The 21,647-nt window shown below is 49.8% G+C and overlaps 1 protein-coding gene across 2 annotated transcripts; it reads right to left on the bottom strand.

Annotated features, from left to right (window-relative positions):
• Positions 1 to 9: 9 nt before the first annotated feature.
• Positions 10 to 9,491, bottom strand: TMEM45B (transmembrane protein 45B). Of its 2 annotated transcripts, none has more exons than XM_048968516.1 (6): positions 9,378 to 9,491; positions 4,503 to 4,704; positions 4,002 to 4,214; positions 2,988 to 3,172; positions 1,950 to 2,095; positions 10 to 1,468 (listed from the first exon to the last, which is right to left on the bottom strand). In XM_048968516.1, exons 2-6 carry the CDS (start codon positions 4,684 to 4,686, stop codon positions 1,351 to 1,353), a joined length of 846 nt encoding a protein of 281 aa, XP_048824473.1. In that variant the 5' UTR covers positions 4,687 to 4,704; positions 9,378 to 9,491; the 3' UTR covers positions 10 to 1,350. The 2 variants fall into 2 exon arrangements, with proteins under 2 accessions (XP_048824473.1, XP_048824474.1); XM_048968517.1 differs by lacking the exon at positions 9,378 to 9,491 and adding an exon at positions 4,797 to 4,845.
• Positions 9,492 to 21,647: the final 12,156 nt, after the last annotated feature.

Raw genomic sequence — 21,647 nt, 5'->3', positions numbered from 1 at the left:
CTATCGGCATCCCCTCGCTGGGGGGGGGGCGGAACGGAGCCCAAGGCGCCTCCGCCCGCAGCTCCTGGCAGCTCTGCCCTCGTGTGGCCGTGGGCTGGAAGGAGTGGCGTCGGCTTTTCTGTTTTCATCGCACCGAGCTGCTTTTGCTGCCCGCTTAGGTTTGCTTTCTGCCCCCCTGGAGCCGCCGAGTGCTCGGTGTGCCGCCCTGCAGCGAGGTTCGCTCTGTGCGTGAGGAGCTGCTGGCTGCACGGCGCTGTCGTAGAATCACAGAATCGTTAATGTCAGAAAAGGACTCCAAGAACTCCTCCTGCTTGCTGTCCCTGGGTCTTGTATCACGGCAGAGAGGAGAACTGTGTGCTTTGGGGAAAGCTGCCCCCAACCATAGCAGAATGAGCATCTGCTGGTACCCTCCAGGTACAATTCATGACACCTCACTGCTTGGCATTAATTGGACAGATCTGCAGAGGTGAATTGCTGTGCTGCTAAATTCCCTTTGCACTGAGCCCATTTGAGCCTCCTGAAAATGAGCACCAAGAAACAAACCTGCTCCAAAGGCTGGAAACCCAGGGAGGCTGAGCATCTGCTTTCCTCTTACCTGCAAGTGACCTTTTTGCCAGGAATTATCCAGCACAGGTGGGCTGGGGACACAACGTGCACCCATTTCATCACACTTTCCCAGCAGTGGGGGATTTGCTTATGGAAATCAGGGCTGTTTGGTGGGTCCTGGTGCTCAGCAATGCATCTCATGGGGCTCCGTAAGTCTGAGAGCCACTGCTACACACTCCTGTATTTATCAGACTGAAAGGATTTTTGCTTCATATTTATTCCCTCTTTAAGAACTTTTAGTGAATAGAAATCTGTTTTTAAAATGTCTTTAGTTCACAGCTTTGGCAGTAAAATTCCTGTTGTGCACGATAAAGCTGTGGTGTTGCAAATCTGATGTAATTTCATATTGCTCCTTCCATCTCCTTCCTTAAGATGATGCTGTGGTGTGGGGGTGTTGGTGGGCCTGACCCCAGCATGGAGTTTCCCTACCTTGCAGCATAGCAGGTTGGGCCAGTGGGAGAGTTGGGAGGGCCAAAGGATGCCATCCATCCCTATGGATCTATCTTAACAGTCAATTTCTGTGCTTCATTTTGTTGCTAAAATCACTGTAATCAGTGCTTGTGTCAGAGCTGGTGAATCTGGGTACAACAGAGGGCAGAGACCACCATGCACACAATAGGATTCCAAGCAGCACAAGGGCAGCCCCTCTGCAATCTCCCCAGACATTTTGTTAGGTTTTGTTTGTATTTTTTCTTTCTGGAAAGCTGATTCTTCTCCAGTTTGCAGGAGGAGGTTGCATCCTCCTCACTCTTCATCCGATCCATTCAGGAATGCAGCCTGGGAGCCCATATCACCCTTCTGCTTCCGGACCCCCAGGCTGATGTAGGGCTCTCCACTGCCTCTCCCACACCGCTGCATGCAGCTGCAACACATGGGGCAAGACATCACTGACAGCCCAACCCCAAACGTTTGGCAAAGTGAACACACAGAAGGGGATAAACTGCTATAGAGGTCCTAAACGTCAGGCGTTCTTGTTAACAGCTCAAGGAAGGTCAAATGCATCAAAGTCCTTGTGAGGGAGGGGACAAAGGGAGGGAGTTGGGTGGTGATGGGAAAGCTTGGGTTTTTCTATTGAATTAAATGCTGACTTTCAGGTGTCAGCCAGCACCCGCTGCAGAGCAGCAACAGTGCACAGCTTGCACAGCAGCTCGGGGTCGTGCTTTCTTGCCTTCTCCATGCTCAGTGCCTGTGCCTCTTGCTGCCCCTATTTTGCATTCTGTGCATTCAACAAATAAAGCATACATTTGTTGCTGTGCTCTGAAACCTGCAGCAGGCACAGGCTGTGGATCCAGCTGTGGCTTCACATCTCACCCAGCCCCGCTCCTCCCCAGCCCCAGCCGTACCTGTAAGCAATGCTGTAGTTCACAGCCAGGATGACCACTGCAGCTGCCCAGTGCCAGAAGAAGCACATGGTGAGGAACATGATGTTGCTGTGGTCGTTCTCATCCCACATGGGACCTCCCCATGGCTGGAACAGCACGATCCCGACCTGGGTGGGATGAGAACTTTGTTACCTTGGGGGGAAATCAGTGTTCTGAGACATGAGCCTGGGCTGGTTTGCAAACGCTGTTATCGCTTCCTGACCTTCCAAGATATTCTGGAGGCATGAGAAGCTGCTACAGGAGCTTTGAAGCTTCTAGTTGTCTCTCTGCACTGCAGACTCCCAGCCCTCCAAATTTAGAGTCATAGGATCATAGAACCATAGAATCATAGAATCATTAAGGTCAGACAAGACCTCTGAGATCTCCAACCCCAGCTGTGCCCACATCCCTCAGTGCCACATCCCTATGGTTATGAAACCCCCCCAGGGACCCCACCACACCCTGGACAGCTGTGCAGCACCTTTGGTGTTTCACATCCCTGGATAAGGGCTGCTCTGAGTCAACACAGCAGCTCTGGGGCTGAGGCAGAGGAGGAGAGCTCACATTTGTTGCTGGCAGCTGAGTTTTGGGAGCAGTTCTCTCTAACTGATCTCTTTGCATCTCCACCACCAAAGCGAGCAGGTGGCCGTGCTTTCACTCAGCCATTTGACTGCTTGGTGGGGACTGCATCTTTCCACTGAGCCACAGGGAGTGCTGCAGGGTGCATTAGACACATTAAGCAATTAGGACTTGGTTGTCAGATACCGCAGAGCGCCTCTTGCTTACTGTGAGCACTTGCCTTTCCCCCCAGAGAAGCAATAAGCCAAGACAAACAGCCATCTCAGCCAGAGCAGCCATCAGAGATGACCTGCCATGAGGAAATTTTCACTCTGGGTTATGATCTACTTGCAGAATTGCTCTTTAGAGACGCGTGATTGAGACGTGAAGTACGGCTCCTTCTCCTCTCCACGTGGCTCTGCCACCACAGTGCTCTGCTCTGCAGGAGGAGCCAGCCCTCACCTGCCAGAACCACGTTCCCTGGACGATGGTGATGCCGGCTCTGAACATCTCCAGCACGATGTTGTCCCTGAGGAAGACCTCCAGCATGGTGCTGCAGGCCCCCGAAAATATGGCGATGAGCAGCAGGGAGTGGATGTGCTGATCCAGCATGGGGCGGTGAAGGACGTGGTAATAAAAGAGACAACCTGCCAAAACGAGCACCATGCTTACGGTAGCATCAACCATACTGACCACCACCACTGAGAGTAAATCACATCCCACATGCTCTCAGGGAGCTTTATCTGATGGGAAAAGTGAGCCCCTAGTTTGTATCAAATTAGCAATCTAGGAGGATGTGGAAGTGAAATTGTTTCTTAATGCCACATGAGTGGCGTGGCCACGGGGAGCACCTGGGTCTCCTCTGAGATACGTTTCCTAGGTGCATTGAGTTGGACCCAATGATCTTTGTGGGTCACCAAGGTTGGAAAAGACTTCTACAATCATCTTGTCCAACCACCCACCTACCACCGATATTTCTCACTAATGTAAGCAAGAACTTCATTTCCTAGTGTCTTCTTCCTGCCCTGTGTGAGCCGAGAGGTCTGAAATCCAGGCTCACAATATCCAAGACAGTCTGAAGACATAATGATATTCATGATGTGCTGAAGCCAGAATAAGTCACTTCAATTTGCCACTTGCAATGCAAGCAGATGAGAATGACAATGCCTGCAGCACAATTAATGGCCCTTGGGGGGAGCACGGGGCATGCAAACAGCTCAGTGGATGTAAGATAGATGGGCTATCCACCAGCAATTCATCATAACAAGGAAACTCAGCCTGCTGTCACACCAGAAACCCCAAACCAGGAGAGCCAGGATGCATCAATGCCTATATTTCTCATCTTGCAGCAGGCAGTCCGTTGATAATATATCAGAACTGTCCTGTCCTCGGGGATGTCCAGGGCGATATCTCAGCCTGCCAAATTTTGTTCTCACTGTGACTCACTCAACAAGACCCCTCCTATCTCCTACTGACCTTCCACAAACACGGCCACCGACAGCATCAGGCGGTCCAGCCCCCGCGGCACCGCGGTGCAGACGTAGGTGAAGATGTCCACCACCCCGGAGAGGCCGTAGAAGAGGTACATGGTGGTGTGCTGCCAGTTCATCAGCTTCACCCAGTCGCGTTTCTCCCCGCTGTAGAGGTACAAATGGGGCCCATCGGGGACGAACTGCTCTGCCAGCATCCCTGCGTGGGCACACAAGATTGTGGCTTATATGCAATGATGGTTTGATGCTGCTGGTTGCCTCGGGGGCTTTCTGAAGGCAACTGCCATTGACTCGGGTCAGGATTGGCTGCCTTAATGGTAGCTCAGCTTTGGGAAGGGATGTGAGATTTGGTCTCTCAACACAAGGTGAGCATCAAGGAGATGCATCCTTCCACATCCGGACCAGTTTCTCTGGAGTGAGGATTCCATAATGGTCATTGCTACAGCATGGGAAGCTGTTGGCATTGTCAGCTCAACATAGCTCTTACCTATTACAGCAAAGGTGATTTTAACTCCTCCTTCAATGGCATCCATGCGCTGGAAGCAGTAATTATTTTGGGACTTCTTGCTTGCTTTCTGGCTGAGGTACCTCAGTGGGTATTTCACAGACCACCAGAGCCCAAAGACCAGGAAGAAACTGCCTGGAAGTGCATGGCCCTTGAAGTTTGCCATGCTGACAACGTCCTCTGACTAGAAGGCAAAGGAAAACACTACCATTACATAAACCACATTGGTATTTGGTGTGATGCTGTGGGGAAAAACAAAGGCTTTGTTCCCTTCACCTTTTGGGGAGCACTGGAAGCACCAGAGCCCAGGCTGGTCTAGCAGAGGTCCTGTCCCTGCTGCAGTCTCTGGCATCCCTGCTTGAACCTTGGGATTCTCCCTAGCTTTTTGAGCAAAAGCATCCCCTGCAGAGCTGGGGCTGGGCAGGAAGGCCAACACATGGGGAGAACTGGGAGGTCTGCTGCAAATAAACATCACTCGGGTTGTTTAGCTCATACAGAAGGATTTGAACAGCCCTGGGAGTGCTGTGCTACCAGCAAAAACGTTTTAAATTCATGGAATTTCTTCAACCCAAACGCATCAAGCCAAAGGGTTTGGTGAAAAACAAAGCTTCAGAAATGCCCCTCAACCCAAACCAGCTGCACCAGCGTTCCCCCCGAGCATCACCAGGCAGCAGGGCTCGCAGCAGAACTCAGCTCAGCCCTCAGTGCCAGCACAGTACAGGGCTGCAGGAGCAGAGGGACCCGTTTCCTAGGAGAATCACAGCAATTAAAACCCAGCCGGCTCCTGCTTGCCATTTGCCGGTTTGTTTAATTAGGTGGAGAAACGATTAGCTCTTTGATGTGGGCTCAAGCATATGTTTGGGGGCCTGCCTTGGCGCGGGTACAGGTCGGCTGTGTCGGGCTGGTCAATTAGGAGATTTTAATTGATAGCAAAGGCTGTGCTGGTGATGCTGAGCAATCCCTCCTCCGTCCCTTAAGGCTCTGAGCTGCACCAACAGGAGCCAGCTCACGGCACAGATGCGGCCCACTGCAATGGTGAGGGCATATTTTGGGGCAAACATTGCTTCTGCTGCAAACACTGCCCTATGCATGCAGCTGCCTGCAAGCCTACTATGCCCCCTCCACCAGGCTGGTGCTGCAGGAGCCTGCATCAAATACCTGCAACATTTTCATGCCAAAAATAAAGGAAGGAACTTAATGCTAGGAAGATAATGCCATGCTTAAAGTAATTTTTTCCTGCTGTATTTGATAGCAGCTTTGCAGGAAGGTTTTAGCAGTGCTGCAAGGCTCTGCCTTATTTTCTGGCTTAGAAGCAGAGATTTATGGACAGAGGGCACATTGGATAATTAAAGACAAAATCAAAGCAAGGCGCTGCTTACCAGCTCTGCTGGCACAGTCCAGCAGGCAAATACAATGGGCTCTTTGGTCCTTTCAAGGAGACAAACCTGCAATCAGAGCATCTACCTGTACCCTGCAACAAAGGGAGCGCCTGCTCTGGGCCAAAGGAGGCTGAATGTGTGTGTGTTGTGGTGAGAAATGAGCCACGCTGTGTACGTGCAGGGGAGCCCAAGCAATGACCGAAAGCACAGTAAACTCCTGAGAGAACAACACGGCAAGGCACTCCTGCAGCAAATGCTGTGATCATCATGTCATAATGCTCTACTGCATGCCATATAACTTCACAAACCATCTCCTGCAGTTATATTTCATAGCTGGTGCTCATAGGACCCCACGGACTTCAAAGGGGGGAAACTGAAAGGCCATTCTCTGTGTTAAATGCACAACCCAGTGATAGGATGAAGAAAAGCCAACGATTCTGGTTTCAGCTCTGAGCAGCTCCTGTCTGCCCGTGCAGCTCCACATGCAGAGGGGTGGCGCAATCCTTCAAACAGGAATAAACCCAAAATCCAAACACTGGAGCTACAGCTGCTGTTGCCACCACCATTTGTGAGCACTGACACCGGGCATCCCTGCAGGGCATGACTTCTCAATGCTCCCACTTGTCTGATCTGCTCAACAACACACCCGCATCCCTTGTAATTAATGCACTTTGTCCCCTGCCTGTTCATTACACCGAGCTGGCTTAATGATTTACTGTTTCCTCTGCTCTTATCGCCTCCCAGAGGAGTTGGCTTCTTTTTGTCTTAAAGCTAATGCACCAAATCACCCAGGAAAGCATCCAGCACTGTCAGGAGGATGGTAAGGAACCCGACAGGCTTTGCTTCCTCCTCTCACCTTCCTGATGTGAGGCCGTGCCATTTCTTTTCAGCCAAATCCTGGGGCCATAGAGTTTGCCTTATTTGCTTTACTTCTCTCTTTCTCTTTTCTTTCTTTCTTTCTTTCTTTCTTTTTTTCTTGCAAAGGTTTTATTAGTGCATCAATAATGACTCGTTCAGGGCGCTGCTTCCATGTCACCAGTTTGGAAATTACGCTCTAAAGTTCGCGATTGGAAACAGCTCACAGCCATCACCAGTGCAATTAACTCTGCCCTTCAGCCTCCACAAATCAGACAGCTCAGAGCTGCTCTCTCTCTGCAGGACCTGCAGTGTTGGTGTGACAGCAGCAGTCCCCATGGGAGCGCTGACTCAGGGATGAAGAGAAATGGCTTTGCTTGCAAAAAAGCTGAGCTCCGCCTGGATCCCAGCTGGAAATGCCTCTGGGTGCCACGTCTGGGAAGAACGTGGCTAATTCAGACCCTCTTGGGAATGTCCTGGCCTCCTGTTGCTGATCCTGAGAGTGCAGGAGGTCTCAGCGTGTGTCTGGAGGAGCAGCCATGGAAGTGAGATAACATCTCTGCAGGTGAAAAAACTGCAAAAGTGGCACAAATAGGAGCTCTGCTGTCTGACATCCCCCATCTGTCCAAGCAGCCCAGAGCTGCTCCTGGTGTGAGCAGCACTTCCATCACTCCCCCAGGAGCCAGACCCCTGATGCATTCATGTCAGCCTAAAGCCCCACTGAGCCATTTCATCCCATTATTATCATTTTTTTCTTGTATTTCTGCCTGCACCCACACCAGTGACATAGAACCATCACGTTGTTATCTGTTAGCAGCACTTACAAGCCCAGCTGCATCTGCAGCCTTCTGCCTACAGAAGATACATAGGGCTTTTCCTCTTAGGTTGAAAATCATCATCATAAAGAGAACCTGCTTTTATTCCATCAGAGGGAAGGATGTGAGCCCACGGCCACAAAGCAGTGACCATCCCCCAGCCCGGCAGAGAAAGCTGAGCAATAAAACAAATTACCCAAAGCCACCTTAATGACAGATGCTCAGGGCGGGCGCTTTGTCATCCTTTTGCTTCTCTTTACGATGTGCATTTGTTTATTTGTGGTTTTAAGGAAACGGGGTCTGACTTTGAAAACGACCTCTTTTGGGAAACACGTATTGCTATCTTAAAAGGCATTTTTCTTCTGCATTTTGCCTGAGAGCTTGGAGTGCTTTTTCAAGGTGCTGGTTGCCATGGGACTCAGCCAGCCCAGGGCTGCGCTCCCACTGCGACTCAAACCCCAAACTGCTGCCACCAGAAGTGCCATGAAGTCACCACTGGCAGAAGGCAAGGCAGTAACATGTCCTGAAATCATCCCAAAGCTGCTGCTTCTGCAGTCTCATACAGTTCTTGAGGATGGAAAAGAGCTCTCAGATCCCGAATCCAACCTCACCCCACTGTGCCCATGTCTCTCAGTGCCACATCCCCATGGCTCTGGAACACACCTGTTCCAATTTACCAATCAACCCCTGACTGCTCCCTGCTCTTTCCTCCCCTGCCATTTACCTGGAAAATCCCCAGCCCCACAAGCAGCATTTCCCCTTTGCTGCACCTGCAGCTGTTTTTGGGCAGACCCACACCGAGACCCAGCAGCACAGTACTGCCTTTGTCACGCCTCAAGAAAAAGCCTTTATATACCAAACTATTTAAGAAACTGTTTCAATTCTGATATACTCAAGGCAGAAGCAATTATTCACCTAAAACTCCCACACCTGTGTTCCTTGGCTTATTGGGCACCTGGGGCTGCACTGCAAAACTGAAATGCTGTTGGTTTCCTGCTGGTAGGAAGGAGGAAGAAACCTTCCCAGAACAGAGCCCTGCCGGGGGAGGCACCGGCCTTGGAGAAGGGCATTGAAGGACTCGTTCCTTCCTCATTTTCAGGCATGAAAAGAGGAATTTCTGGGCAATTCTGCAGAGAGAGGAGGATGGGGGAAGGCTTTCTGCTTCAGTGCATGTAGGGTGATTTCAGTCCCGCTGTCAGACAGAGCCTTTGTGTGTAACTTGGCTAGGAGCAGAGCCGGAGTGGGGAGGGCTCCCTGCAGGCAGCCCCACGAGGTGCAGGGGGGATTCATGGGGACCCCTGTCCTGAGCAGCTCTTCTCCCCTCCACTGCACTTGAGCCCCAAGCACTGCGCTGTATTTCCAACTTCCTCCTTGCCCAGTGTTGCTGCCCGGCCACCCATCGTGTCCCACTGCTGGGTGCATCCTGTGAGTCCTTATTCACCCCATCCCATGGCCCCCACCACTGCTGGGACATGCTGGTGGGACACCCCAGCAATGGAGCAGGCAGAACCCCCACCCCCACTTTGCTCTCCATGGAGAGCACCTCCTTCCTCACCCACCCACACCCTTCACTCCTTATGGGCTCAACCCAAACACCAAATTTCAGGGTCCACCACCCCAAAGCCCACTCACGGACCCTTTGGGCAACCAGGTGGGCTCCTTTCCCTCCCTGCTACAGAATTTGCAGTGCAATACCAAAGGCAGGGGGGTGGTCACCCACCCCATCCCATCTCTTCCCACCCCATCCCATCCATCACCATCCCACCCCTGCCCAACACACAGTCCCTCCCCACAGAGCCCCACATTACCTGCCAGCTGCTGCTGCACCTCGCCCAGGTGAGCTGTGCTCCGCCTCAAGCACCTCCCCACCTACCTGCAGCCGGGGGCCGGGCACACCAAAGCCCCACACCTCAAGGCACATTGAGCAGCTCGCTTGAAGTTTTTCTCCCTTCAGAACCTTCCTGACTCAATGAGCAATGCTGGCTGGCCATGGTAAAGCTTTGTGCAGAATCCTTAACCTCAAACGGTTATATATTTAATCACCTCAACAACCAAATATCCTTCTCCATGTCTCTGCATCACCCACCCTGTGCAGAAAGCAGGGGCACAGGGCATCATCCCCATCCCCCCCAATGCTGCAACAATGAAGGGAGTCACCAAACGTCTTCATTTTCTCAGTTTGTTCCTTTCCCACACCTCCCAGGCTGTGACAGATGCTCCTCCAGGGACCCACGATCATAACCCATATTTCAACTCCAAACGCAATTTTCTGACCAGACCTCCTACAAAACGCAGTTTATTCTTAATAATACTTCCCACTTTCATCTCCAGCCCTGCAAGTGCTTTACAAATGTTAAATAATTAACCCCCACAACACCCTGGGGAGGGAGGTAAGCGTTATTATCGCTATTTGTAACAGAAGCACTGACAGAGCCTCCTGTGCTAAAGTCCTGCCAGCCCTCAGCTTAACTCACTTTTATGGGGCAGCACAGATACTTACATCACCCAGAGCACATACACCTGCAGCAGGGAATTTGCAGGGAGAAAGCTGAGTTTTACTGTCTGGGAGCTTTGTAAATGGCTTCATGGCTCAGAGGTTTGCCTGGCTGCCCACCCCAGCATTCAGGAAGAGGGGTGTTTATGAAAATCAAAGCAATTTGCTCACGATGTTGTTTAAATGGGTGATTTCTTGTAAAAATATTGCCCTGTTTGTTCCTCTTCTCTCTGAGACCCGCTGAGCTGGGGGAGGAAGGCAGCATCCTGCAGGCATCTGCTCCATGCTGACTGCAGCAGCATCTCGTTCTGCAGCACAGGGCTTGGGTTGCAGCACTGAGGCATTCCTCTCCTCCACCTCTGCAGCTCCACCACTAAATTGGTTCATTAATGTCACAGAATCATAAAGTCATTAAGGTTGGAAAAGACTTCTGAGATCACAAAGCCCAACCCCAGCCCCTCCCCAGCACGTTCACTGATTGTGTCCCTAAACAGAACCACAGAATCCTTAAGGTTGGAAAGGGTCACCAAGTCCAACCATCTAGTCTCTAGGTTCACCCCTACACCTAAAGGTAAGCAGTAAGTGATGGAGGGCCTGGAAATAGGAATAATTCTTTTTCTGTGCGGAGGGGCTGGCTCTCCTGAGGAAGTTTATGGAACGAAAGCCATGGGATGTCTACGAATATCAACAAAGCACCAGAACGTGGGGTTGCTCTTTCATCAGTGATGGAAATCCAAGCTGCTGGGCTGGGTTTGTGATCCTGCTGTGGCTCCTGCTGTCACAGAGCTGAGCTGCTCAGGCAAAGCATTGAAATTGAAGTTTGCCCTCAGCCCAGGCTCTGTTGCCTATTGCTGCTGTTTCTTGTCTAGCAGGAAATTTGCACTGTGAAATATTTGCAGAACGAAACCATGGAGCCCATGGGGCGGGGAAATAGGAAACCTCTCTGTGTGTATTTACTGCAGCAAACGCCATCCCGGAGCTGGCAGTTAGGCTGAATGTGTGCATGTTTAACCTCAGCAATGCTCACATGATCCAAAACAAACATTTCCCAACAAAACACACGCACACAAAAATAATCTCTGATTTATAGCTATGCTTCTGCTGGAGGTTGTTTCCTCCACCATCCTTGAAACAACACATGGGCTGCACCTTGCCCAGCATGCATCAGCATTCTGCTTTCCAAAGCTGTGAGCATGGGGCTGCCACCAGGGTGGGCTCGGGGTCACCGTGGGCTGCAGACACAAACCAGGCTCCATCCCAAATGGCAGTGTGCCCAAACCCTGTTACCTTGACGTGAAATCAGCCCTGGCACCAATTCCTATTCTAGGATGTGTAGAATTGCTTGGATAGAGCTCAGAATTAATTGCTGAGGGAAATGGGGGAAATGATGGAGCGTCACAGCCAGGAAATGAGTTCCTCCTTTCTGCAAGTTAAGGACGGCAGCCTGAAGGTGAGCTGTGATTTCAAGGGCCAGGACAGCAGGCTGATGAGCTGCATGGCACAGCCATGAAAGGAAGCTGACAGATAAAGGTAAGAAATAAGAAATCCTTCAGCTCATGCTCAAAGCTCCTGCCTCAAGGCAAGATGAGAAAGAGAATCCATTCCATAGAAGACATCTGCTGCACCATGCAGCCAGACCAAAAGCACACAGAGAAGGGATCACTTTGGGGCACAAGTTGGCCAAAATGAAGCAGAAAAATAAAGGTTTCTGGGATAGCCCCCATGAACAGACCTGAGCTGCTGGGTGGGTAAAAACAGGTGAAATCAGATGAATAAAAACAGAGAGAGCTCAGCTGTGCTGCAATTCCAACTGCATCCATCAGGCAGGACACCAGCACTGTGTAGTGATTGGGAAGGCAAAAGCTGTTAATAAGGGACAGAAAAAAATCATTAAAAACAAAACAGTGCAGTCAAACAAGAGGAGTTTAAGGGAAAGCAAAGGTGGATAGCGAGAAAACAGCGAGGGAAATGCAGAGAAGGGATGGAGGCTGAGAGAAGGGAGCACAGAGTTGGGGGAAAGCCTGCGGGAAATGGGAGCAGTGGGAAAAAAAACGAAACAAAATAAGGTAAGAGAAGATAAAACAAGTCATGAAACAACGAAAGAATAAAATAAATAAATCCTCCCGGAGGGTTTTGCGTGGAGCAAGGGCGCATCTCGGTGGCAGAGGGAGGAATGCCATCCCGAACCGCTCCTCTCGCAGGCGCCGCCCGGGGCGATGCGGAGCCGCCAGGTGGTGCTGGGGCTGCACGGAGCGGCTCCGAGAGATGCTCGAGGTGCTGCTTTCCCACCGCACAGCCGGCCCCGAGCCCTCCTGTCCCTTTATCGCAGCCCTCTCTCCTCCGCAGGGAGGTTTTTATAGGGCCGGGCATCCCTCGCCTCTCTTTTGGCGATGGGGAAACTGAAGCACGAGAGGGATCGCGCAGCCTCCATCCCCATCTATCCCAGCAAGGAGGTGATGTGGCCACACGCTCAGCCCTGAAACTGATGGGGAAGGCTGAAAGCATCCCGCAGTGAGGAGGATTGAAGCATCACACCCACCTGCAGCCGTGCCACAGCTGCGGTTTGTTGCCCAGCCGTGCGCTCCAGGCAGCAGTGAGGATGGAGGCTGAGTCCCTTTTTGGGGTCTGCTGTTGCTTCATGGTGAATCTCAGATCGTATTCCTGTTTTTCTGATGGGAAATAGCACCTGCTGGCAGATTCTGGCTTACCAAAGATGACTTCAGGGTGGATGGAACGGTATAATTTTGTTCCAGATCTGAAAAGTTAAAAATAATTAACAATTAATAATAGGTATATTTTGAAAGCCATGGGACAGCTCAACCACCGAAGAGGAGAAAACCTGGGACTTCTGCACATATGAATGGGTTTTCCACCATCCTCAGCTGCCCTGTGAGAGCCAAGGAGCTGCTCATTAAGCTGGAAACCACTCACTGCTCCTCTCACCTCCAGCCCCCTTCACCCACTGCCTCCCATTCCTCTGTGCCACCCGTGGGCTCCGGTTACGCCGCGGGTCCGTAAACAGCATCTAAAATAATTGTGCAGTTGTCACCATTGGGCTGGGGGGGGACTATTTTAAAATGCTGGCTTAGCCCAAAGGGCCAAAGGGATTGTGGCACAGCACAGCTGTCCCTGCGGGCGCATCAAAGTGCTGGGTGGGATGCCTCAGCCCTCGTCGTTTGGGATGGGGAAGGGAGCCAGGAGGTTGGGGATGAGCTGATGTTATGATGTGGGGCTTCAAGAGCAACCTATGGGGCTATGGGGTGGAATATACTGGGGGCAGTGGTTGGCCCTGGTGATTTGCAGTGCTGGATTGAAGGGTGAGGGATGCAGCTGCATGTCCCTTCTGCCTTTGCAAATATGGAAGAAAAGGGAAGCACAGACAAGTCCTAATCCCATGGCACGAGGTCTTGGCAACGCCTTGGTGCAATGTTGATGGTTTGCCCAAATGATCAGTGAGAGCAACCAAGGGATGCTCAACCAGGGCAACTCTTCCAGCTTGGTGCTCTCTGCTTTATTTTGTGTCATTTCTCTGCAAGCCACCATAGCCCTTGCCAGCACATTTCCCACATTGAGCTTTCCAATTGCCAGCAGTCTCAGTGACTTTCCTATACACCTACGCAGCCCCACTGCTGTGTATTTAATCCTCAGGTCAACCACCCTGGGATGCTGGCAATGAACAGACATTCAGTCTGTACAGTACATAACTGACACACTGGCTGTGTTCTTCTCCCCAGAGAACACTTCTTCCATTTCCCAGCAGTAAGAGACACTGCAGTTAGTCCTGAACTTTGATGGAAAAAAATACAAAATCCATCCATATATATATATACATAAATATATATATGTATAATTGGCATGCTGATCAAAGCTGGGAATCGACACAGCTCTCATTCATCACTCACCTTCTGTCTGCAAAGAAGCAGGCACAGAGTTTTCCTCTTCTTTGGGTTCCACATGAGGACATGGCAGCTCCTCCATCACCACTCGGCCACCACACGCACTCCTGCAGCACAACCAGTGCCCACTTCACACCATTACTCCTCCAAAAATACCCACCTGCAGGCCAGGCTGTGCTTGGGGGTACACACAAAATGCCCTTAGCCTTGTGGGCAGTGGAACGCCCAAAGTTCACTCCGTGAAGAATCAATTACATATGGTTTCATGCAAGGACCATCAAAGACCATTCCTGCATGCACTGTATGACAACCCACACAACTTGGTGACGTGTTGTTCTGATCTCTTGTTTAAATAGGGGGAGTTTGGGCACAACGAGCCTCACCCAAAGCCACGACAAACTACAGGGAAAGCTCACACTCATCTCGGAGAGGCTCAGGCTCCTCTGGAGGTGATGGAGCAACTCCCAGCACCAGGCGAGAGCCGTCACTCAGCAGCTGTGAGCCATTTATGAGATGGGTTTGAACACTGCTGCAGAAGTCAGGCCTTGGGGATGGAGACAGAGACAGGAAGACGAATGCGAAAAAAAATTGCCTTAATTAGCAGTCCATTTGCATGACGTGAAGCTGCCCCAGCCCGTCATCTCATCCTGCCGTGCCGTGGTTTGTCAGGCCTAAGGCTTTCAACTGGGATCCCAGCGGGTCCTGCCTTCCCCCACATTGCCATAGGGATGGCAGCTGCAGCTGACTTCTCCTGTTAGAAGCAACCGCCGGCGCTCCAGAAACCATTTCGGGAGCATTTGTCGCAACAGCTTCTGCTAATCTCTCTTTCGTTTGTAATTATTTTCTCGCCCAGCCACTCCGACACCGGAGCACCTCTCACTGGCAGCCCCTGCAGGAGCACCTCCAGCCACCTCCGGGGGTCGAGGAGAGATAAAAAGGACGCGCGGGTGGCAGTGGGGACGGCCCTGCGAGGAGGACGGCAGCCTTCAAACGGGCTCGGGCTCCTCTGAAGGCGATTGAAGTGGGCCGAGGGATGGAGCCGGCAGCTTTGAGGCAGCCTGCGCCATCTCGGCCAAGAATAATTGAACAAATAGTTTATCTGGCGAGCCGACAGCTGTGGGGAACAGGCCATTTCCAGAGGATTAGGGGAGAGCTGTGAAAGGGAGCTCCCACGGGAAGTCTAAAACCCTCATCTTGAATTCAGCTCGCCCGGAACACATGTTGGAGCCTTTGACTTACTTTTTAAGCAACGTTTCTCTTCCCCCTTTTACCCAAATGACTCTATAAACCAAATTGGTCAAGTGGTTGAAGCACAAGGCAGGAAAATGGGGTCCATGGGAGGCTGATGAATTATGCAGCGCTGATTGATTTCTAAACAGAGTTTTGCTCTGGCGCTTGTTTTATTTTGATCTAATCCTGATGGTGTTATTGTAACTTTTTTCCCCTGCATTTCCATTTATTGGGTTTTAAGTTTATTGAGCCACCAGCAAGGCAAGGAGGTGAGAGAGGGGAATTCAGCTCTGCTGGCTTGCTTTCTGTGCTCACCAAGCAAAGCTCAGTGCAGGGTGAAGCTGTGATGTGCAAACCCTCTATTTCTATTTGATTGATGGGAGGAGAGACAACTAAAGATGTGTGGGTTGCAGCTCGTCTATGGAAACTCACACCTTGGCCCACAGAGTGCTCCAACCTGGCCCTGAAGGACCACATCACCTCCCCGGCCCAAAGACAGATGCTGTACTGCATCCGGACCAGCCCTTCTGCATCCCTCCTTTCTGCAAAGCCATCAGCTCTCACCCAGACAGAGATTACAACCTTTTCCAGTGCTGTTTGCAAGGTTAAGAGCCAGCATTCACATCTACCAGAAGCTGAGCTCACGTGGAAGCAGTGCTGTGGAATTGGAGGGGCTCAGGAAAAGCCTCCAGCACCTGCTGTCATCCACCTGCCACCTCAGCACCTCCTCGGTCCAGCTGCAAACCACCACAAACCATCTCCATTCACGTGCAGACACCCACAGAGAAGTGAAACCCAGTGAGCTGAGCTCACCCTGGCCTGAGACATGTCTGCAAGTGCTGGGATGAGCTGCTGGCTTGACCTCCCCCTTTATCTCCCTTCATTGCAGAGTCAACACAACCAGCTACAATCTAATTTTCAACCAGCTCCAATTAAACATCTCATCTGCAAACAGCCACAGGAGATAAAACCCCTTTTCTGCATGAAGCAGTGCTTTTGGTGAAAGCACACCGTATTTAAGGACAGAGACCTGGGGTTGCCAACACGGCGCTCACTGCTGCTCTCCCCCCAGCCTGGTGCTCAGCAGATGGGAGCGCAGAGCTGGTGGAAAGCATTAAGTTCAGCAGCACCTCTCCCTTCACACCAGCTCCAAATCTGTCCACAGACTTAATTTGGATCAAGAGAGAGACAGAGTTAACGATCTAATCACTATTTTTAGAAAACAAGTCTCCTGTTGAGTATGCATTTGGCAATCCCTACAGCTGCATCACCAGCAATGAAACCTTTGGGGATGGGTTTTGCCTAACTCCAATCACTCAGCAAGAAAATAAACTTTTAAGCCTTTCCCTTGATGGCAGAAAACTATTTTTACTGCCTTTTCACCAGAGCATTATCTAGGCTGGTTTTAAATTCATAGGCAGGGAGAGCTCCCTGTGAAATCATGACAATTTCTAATTTCTTTTTTATTGTAGCATGAAAAAATGCACCCATTTCTAGAGGAGAGATTTGCTGAGAATTATTAAGCAGGGGGAGATTTTGGCTTAGCAACACTATAAAGCATTGGCTGCTGAAAGCTGCAGGAGTTACCAAGCAGAAAAGTTCTTCTGGGCCACGTTGCTCCAGGAGGCACAGATCCCTGATGCCCTTCTTGTGCTCTCCCAGGGTTCAGTGAGCTGTGGTTTCTGCTGGGTCCCAACACGTTGGTAGAGGGAATGGATCAGGCACTCGGCATCTAAAAGCATTATTGTCAGCTTCTGGGTTTGTGGGGTGAGGTGGCAGCTGCTGCAGAGGCAATTTGTGGCAGTTTGTGGCAGTTTGAGCAGAGTTCAGTGCAGTGTGGCTCTGGGAAGCTTGGATGTGGCTCTGGGCTGCCTGGTCTGGCGGTTGGTGACCCTGCAATAGCAGGAGGGTTGAAACTAGATGATCACTGTGGTCCTTTTCAACCCAGGCCATTCTATTCTAGAGGCCGATGTGGCACAGTCCAAGCAGGGCAAAATGGGAAAACAGCTTTCACATTACAGGCAGATGAGAGCCTAACACAAAGACTCTCACTTGCTGGTTCCTTTTTTTTTTTTTTAAACAACATTCAATCATTCCACTCACTGGAGAGACGTTAAATTGAATCTCAGCCCTAGAAAATGCATTACTTACTGCTGAATTGATGTCACTGCCAAAGAATTTTTGCTCGGCTTAAGCTGTCTGCTGCAACACGCCAGGGGCACGTTGGAGACGTTTCCGTATTTGTGGAGTGACATTCCTTGTGCTGGTTCTTTGCTCTTCCCCTTTCCCCCCGTTCTGCTTTAATTCCCTCTCAGTGGGATGTGCTGCTGGAGCAGAGTGCACAGAACACAAATGAGCTTTGCTGCGGTTTCCAGCGTCCCACCTGGGTTCTGCCATTACAAAACTGAGGGTTTGGTGGTGCCCAGATCCAACCAGACATCACCCCACTGCCCCTCTAACCCTCACAAATTGGATTCACACAAGCATTAAAACCACAATGCACAAGCAGCATCTACCAGGGGATTGCATCAAAGCCTCTTCCTCTTGACAGAGCTTTCAAATCAGGACCTTTCCACGTGGTTTTTTTTTGTTTCTGGGGATGTAAAAAAAACTTTTTTGTCATTTAAATGTGATGTAAAACCACCTCAATCTCTCAAGCATCACTTCACACCCATTGGTTTCTCCCTCCAAAACACACCCTAGGAGCTCCCATCAAGGTCCATGTCGTGGAGCAGGCTGCAAGCACTCACACAGGTCCCACCTGTTGGGATTCTCCAGGGCAATGTTATTTGCTTTGGGAGAAATGTGCTAAAATAGAATCATAGAAGCATTACAGTTGGAAAAGACCTACAATCATCTCGTCCACCCATCAACCCACCAAACAGCATGCCCACAAAGCAGCTCAAAGCCACCAAGTTACTTCTTCACGTACTTTCAGTGTACTGACATCTGGAAAACACAGGCTTCATGCTACAAGCTCCAAGGGAGAAGCTCTGAAGAGCAGCCATGAAAGAACCATAAAGCAAACTACCTCTCAGAGAAGTCAGGAGGATTTATGATCACATGGGCAAGTGAGCACCAGATATCTGGCGCTAAATACATATTTTAAATATCACACTGAATATGGGAAATGTGCTAAACCATTTCTATAGTGGTCTGGACTCTTTTTATAGGTTCCTTGCCTGAAGCCAGATCAATAAAACTGCGCATTAAGGGGCTCTCAGCCTGCTTTTGGGAAAGATGTTTGATGTCTTCCCATCCTTAAGGAGGGCAAATGCAGCTATCCAGCATTTTTGCCAACCCTTTCACTCCCATCTTATTTCACAACCCCTCTGTCTCCCTCCTATCATCCTCCCTGCCTGCACGTACAGTTGCTGATGTCTTCCCAACCAGATGCACACCTGCAGGAAAAGTTGGCATCTTCTCTTTCCAAGCTGTCATAGAGTCGAATAGTTTATGAGCCCATTGATGACAGATAAATTAATTGCAGAAAATGTGAATGACTTAATATTTTGTGTGCTAATACGTTCTTTTTTTTTTTTCTCTCTCTCTCTTTTGAATCCACGTCATGGCATAAGATATATCTCAGGCTATTTGGGTTGAGTTCAGTTTCCCATGTCTCAACGCCTACTTAAGGAGGCAGAAGATACCCTGTGCCTTGAAATCTCCTGGATTCAGTGCTTTAAATGAGCAACACAGCTCTTGTGGAAAGGTGCCTGGACTATGGAACGACATAGCAAGGACTTTGGGGGAAGATTCTCACTGTGTGCAAAAGCGTTTCCAAATCCCACTGCATTCACTGGTACCTGGGTGCACCCCACTCTGCTCAGCCTGAGGCCTCAGGTTGTCCTTGTGGACATCACAGAGAGGTGGCAATTCAGACCCCCTCCATTATTCTAAGCAACAACAGTTTTTCTTCAGTGGGGAAAAAACGTTTTAATGCCCTGAGGAGGGGTTGGCTGAGCCCTATATAAAGTATGGCAGAATCCACAGCTTTTGTGGCTCATCCCACTATGGCAGTCTCCTATAATGGATGACATGAGTGTGTAACTGCTCTGAGAGAGTCTCTGGTTCAAGCCAAGGAGAGTCATAAGGATCTGTCTGGTTTTGGTTCAGCCCCTATCACAGGGAAGTGTCAGCAGGAACCCAAATTACATGTATGGCTGACCTGGATGTGGATGTTGTAAGCCCACGTTGACTCTGCCACAGGTGATTACCTTTATATTTATGTATCGATGACTAACCATTACTGCCCAGATGGATATCTACAGTCAGTGCATTAGATCACCACCTGCTATTGATCCAACAGGCTTCAATTATCCCCTTGAATTTAAAAGAATTTCAATCTGTGGATTGAGGACAACCATCCATCTGCTTTATGCAACACAGTAAGCAGCAGGATTGATGAGCAGCCTAGAAACATGACGTCTGAGGGAAGACCCAGTAAGAGCAGCTCTGCTGAGAGATGGGAGGTTAGAGAGGAAGAGGAAGTCAGAAGCCACGTGAAACATTGAAGTGAGGCAGTGAAATAGGCTCTCTCTTCACTCTTGGTAGGATGGGGAAGGAACGTAGTTGAACTGGAGCAAAGGGGATCAGGCTGACCCTGAGAAAGCACGTAAATGCATGAGATGAATGGGGTCACCATGCCATTTGCATGGCACTCATCGGGACGGGATGCTTTTTGAACTTCCAGAAGTTGTGGCTGCCAGTCAGAACTGCTCCTACACACCAAGACAAGATCATTGGGTCTGCTGTGCTGCCTGAATGCAGGCATTGCTGTCTGAGCTCATCAACCACTCTGTTATTGGTGGTTTTCCCCCAAATTCTGCCACAGACTTCTGTGGCTGGTTTTAAGCCACTCCATCTCCCTCGATTTTATAAAGCACAGGCTCTTGCACCAGGCAGGACTTTATAGTGACACTTTCTGGGCTGAAAGCAATGCCATTGCTCTGCATTTGTAACAGACTTTTGCTCAGTGTGGCAATGTATCATGGGCAAATTCCAAAATTTCATTGCAACATTAATTGGGTCCATGCCTTCCTAGGGGAATAATTACTTAGATGAGAAGGAGGAGGTTCTTCCCCACTTGCTAATTTGGCCTGTAGGATGTCAACATGCAACAAGAGCTAAGTGGCAGAGGCCAAGCACAAGACAGGCAAGGACAGCAAGGCCTCTGCCCTGCTCTCAGGTTTGTTCAGGTAGAAACATACAGACCTTAGGGCTGACCTGGGAGAAAATCTAAGCTCCTCTCTTTAGAGCCATTCCAACTTCATAAAGAAAGAAAAGCTTTGAAATCAGAGGAGAACAAAGCCGATGGAAAAGAATCTGAAGAGCTGTGCTGTAGAAGACACTTGCTCTTATAAAAAGGGACTTTTGATAATGGCTGGAAAAGTGCCGGAGTATTCTGGGAGCGAGAAAAAAATAATGAAATTAATGTATGACCTAATGCTTCTGGAACCCATCCACCAACCTGGGTGCCCCGTGGCTGTTTAATTTTTTTCATAATCTGCTTTTCCAAAAGGTATTTCACAATCTGGGTTGTTTTGTGTGCAAGGCAGAGAGGCTGTGCACATCCCCCATATGGGCTCTCTCTGGTCCCTGCCTTGAATGGCTCTCATTCAATTGAACAGATAACACCTCTCAAGCCACTTCATCATCGACAGTAACAACCTGAAGACCTCATTAGAATGGAGCCATGACGAAGGGTGATAATTAAATTGAGATGTAATTAGATGGATGCTCAGTAGTATGACTGTAACTGCTGCTATTGTAAAACAGCAACAAAAGAAGAAAATTCCAAAGGCGAAGTTTGAGCAATGAGCAAAGTCAGTTATTTATGCCAGCATATGTCATTTCTGCTATGTTTTAATGTATTAATATATCTGGTATGATTCTATGCAGTCTGTGTCTCAGTGAGGTTTCCTAGACCTGCTTTCCCATGGGGAATGATGTGCTGATCTCTCGGCCCCTACCAGGAATCGCTGCAGTCTCTGTGGGTCACACAGTGCAGGATCATGATCTGGGTCTCTCGAGGATACAAAACAAAGCAGGACCAGCAGTAAGATGTAAATGGTAATAGATAAAATAGTTAACCACCAGATCAAGAGTTCATACAGCATGAGGTGTTTTTGCCAGTTTTCCAGACAAGGCTTCACTTCAAAAGTGGTATTGTAGATGAACCCAAAGGTAATGGCTCGATGGAGGAATTAATATATATTCTTTTCTGGACTGGATTTAACAAGAAAGTGGTCTAGACTGTCATTAAATTTGCTTCTAACCATAAAATAATTTGTCTATATGGACAGTAACCGGGACACCAGGATATTGTGACAACATCAGGACAGCCCCCATAGCTTCTGGGATGTGATCTCACAGACATCTGTGACAGCTCGATCCAGACACGTGCAGAGGTTCTTTGGAACATGAATCTCTACCTTCTAACCTCCCCTGTCACACCC

Source organism: Lagopus muta, chromosome 22 (genome assembly GCF_023343835.1).
Source record: "Lagopus muta isolate bLagMut1 chromosome 22, bLagMut1 primary, whole genome shotgun sequence".
NCBI lineage: Eukaryota > Metazoa > Chordata > Aves > Galliformes > Phasianidae > Lagopus > Lagopus muta.
Note: the sequence above shows the minus strand (reverse complement) of the source record. Positions and strands in the feature narration are given on the sequence as shown.

Coding starts and splice junctions, on each gene's coding strand:
- TMEM45B (XM_048968516.1), bottom strand. CDS start 4,686: ATGGCAAACTTCAAGGGCCATGCACTTCCAGGCAGTTTCTTCCTGGTC. Junction 2,096..2,987: donor AGGGAACGTGGTTCTGGCAG/GTGAGGGCTGGC, acceptor CATCCCACCCAG/GTCGGGATCGTGCTGTTCCA. Junction 1,469..1,949: donor AACTACAGCATTGCTTACAG/GTACGGCTGGGG, acceptor CATGTGTTGCAG/CTGCATGCAGCGGTGTGGGA.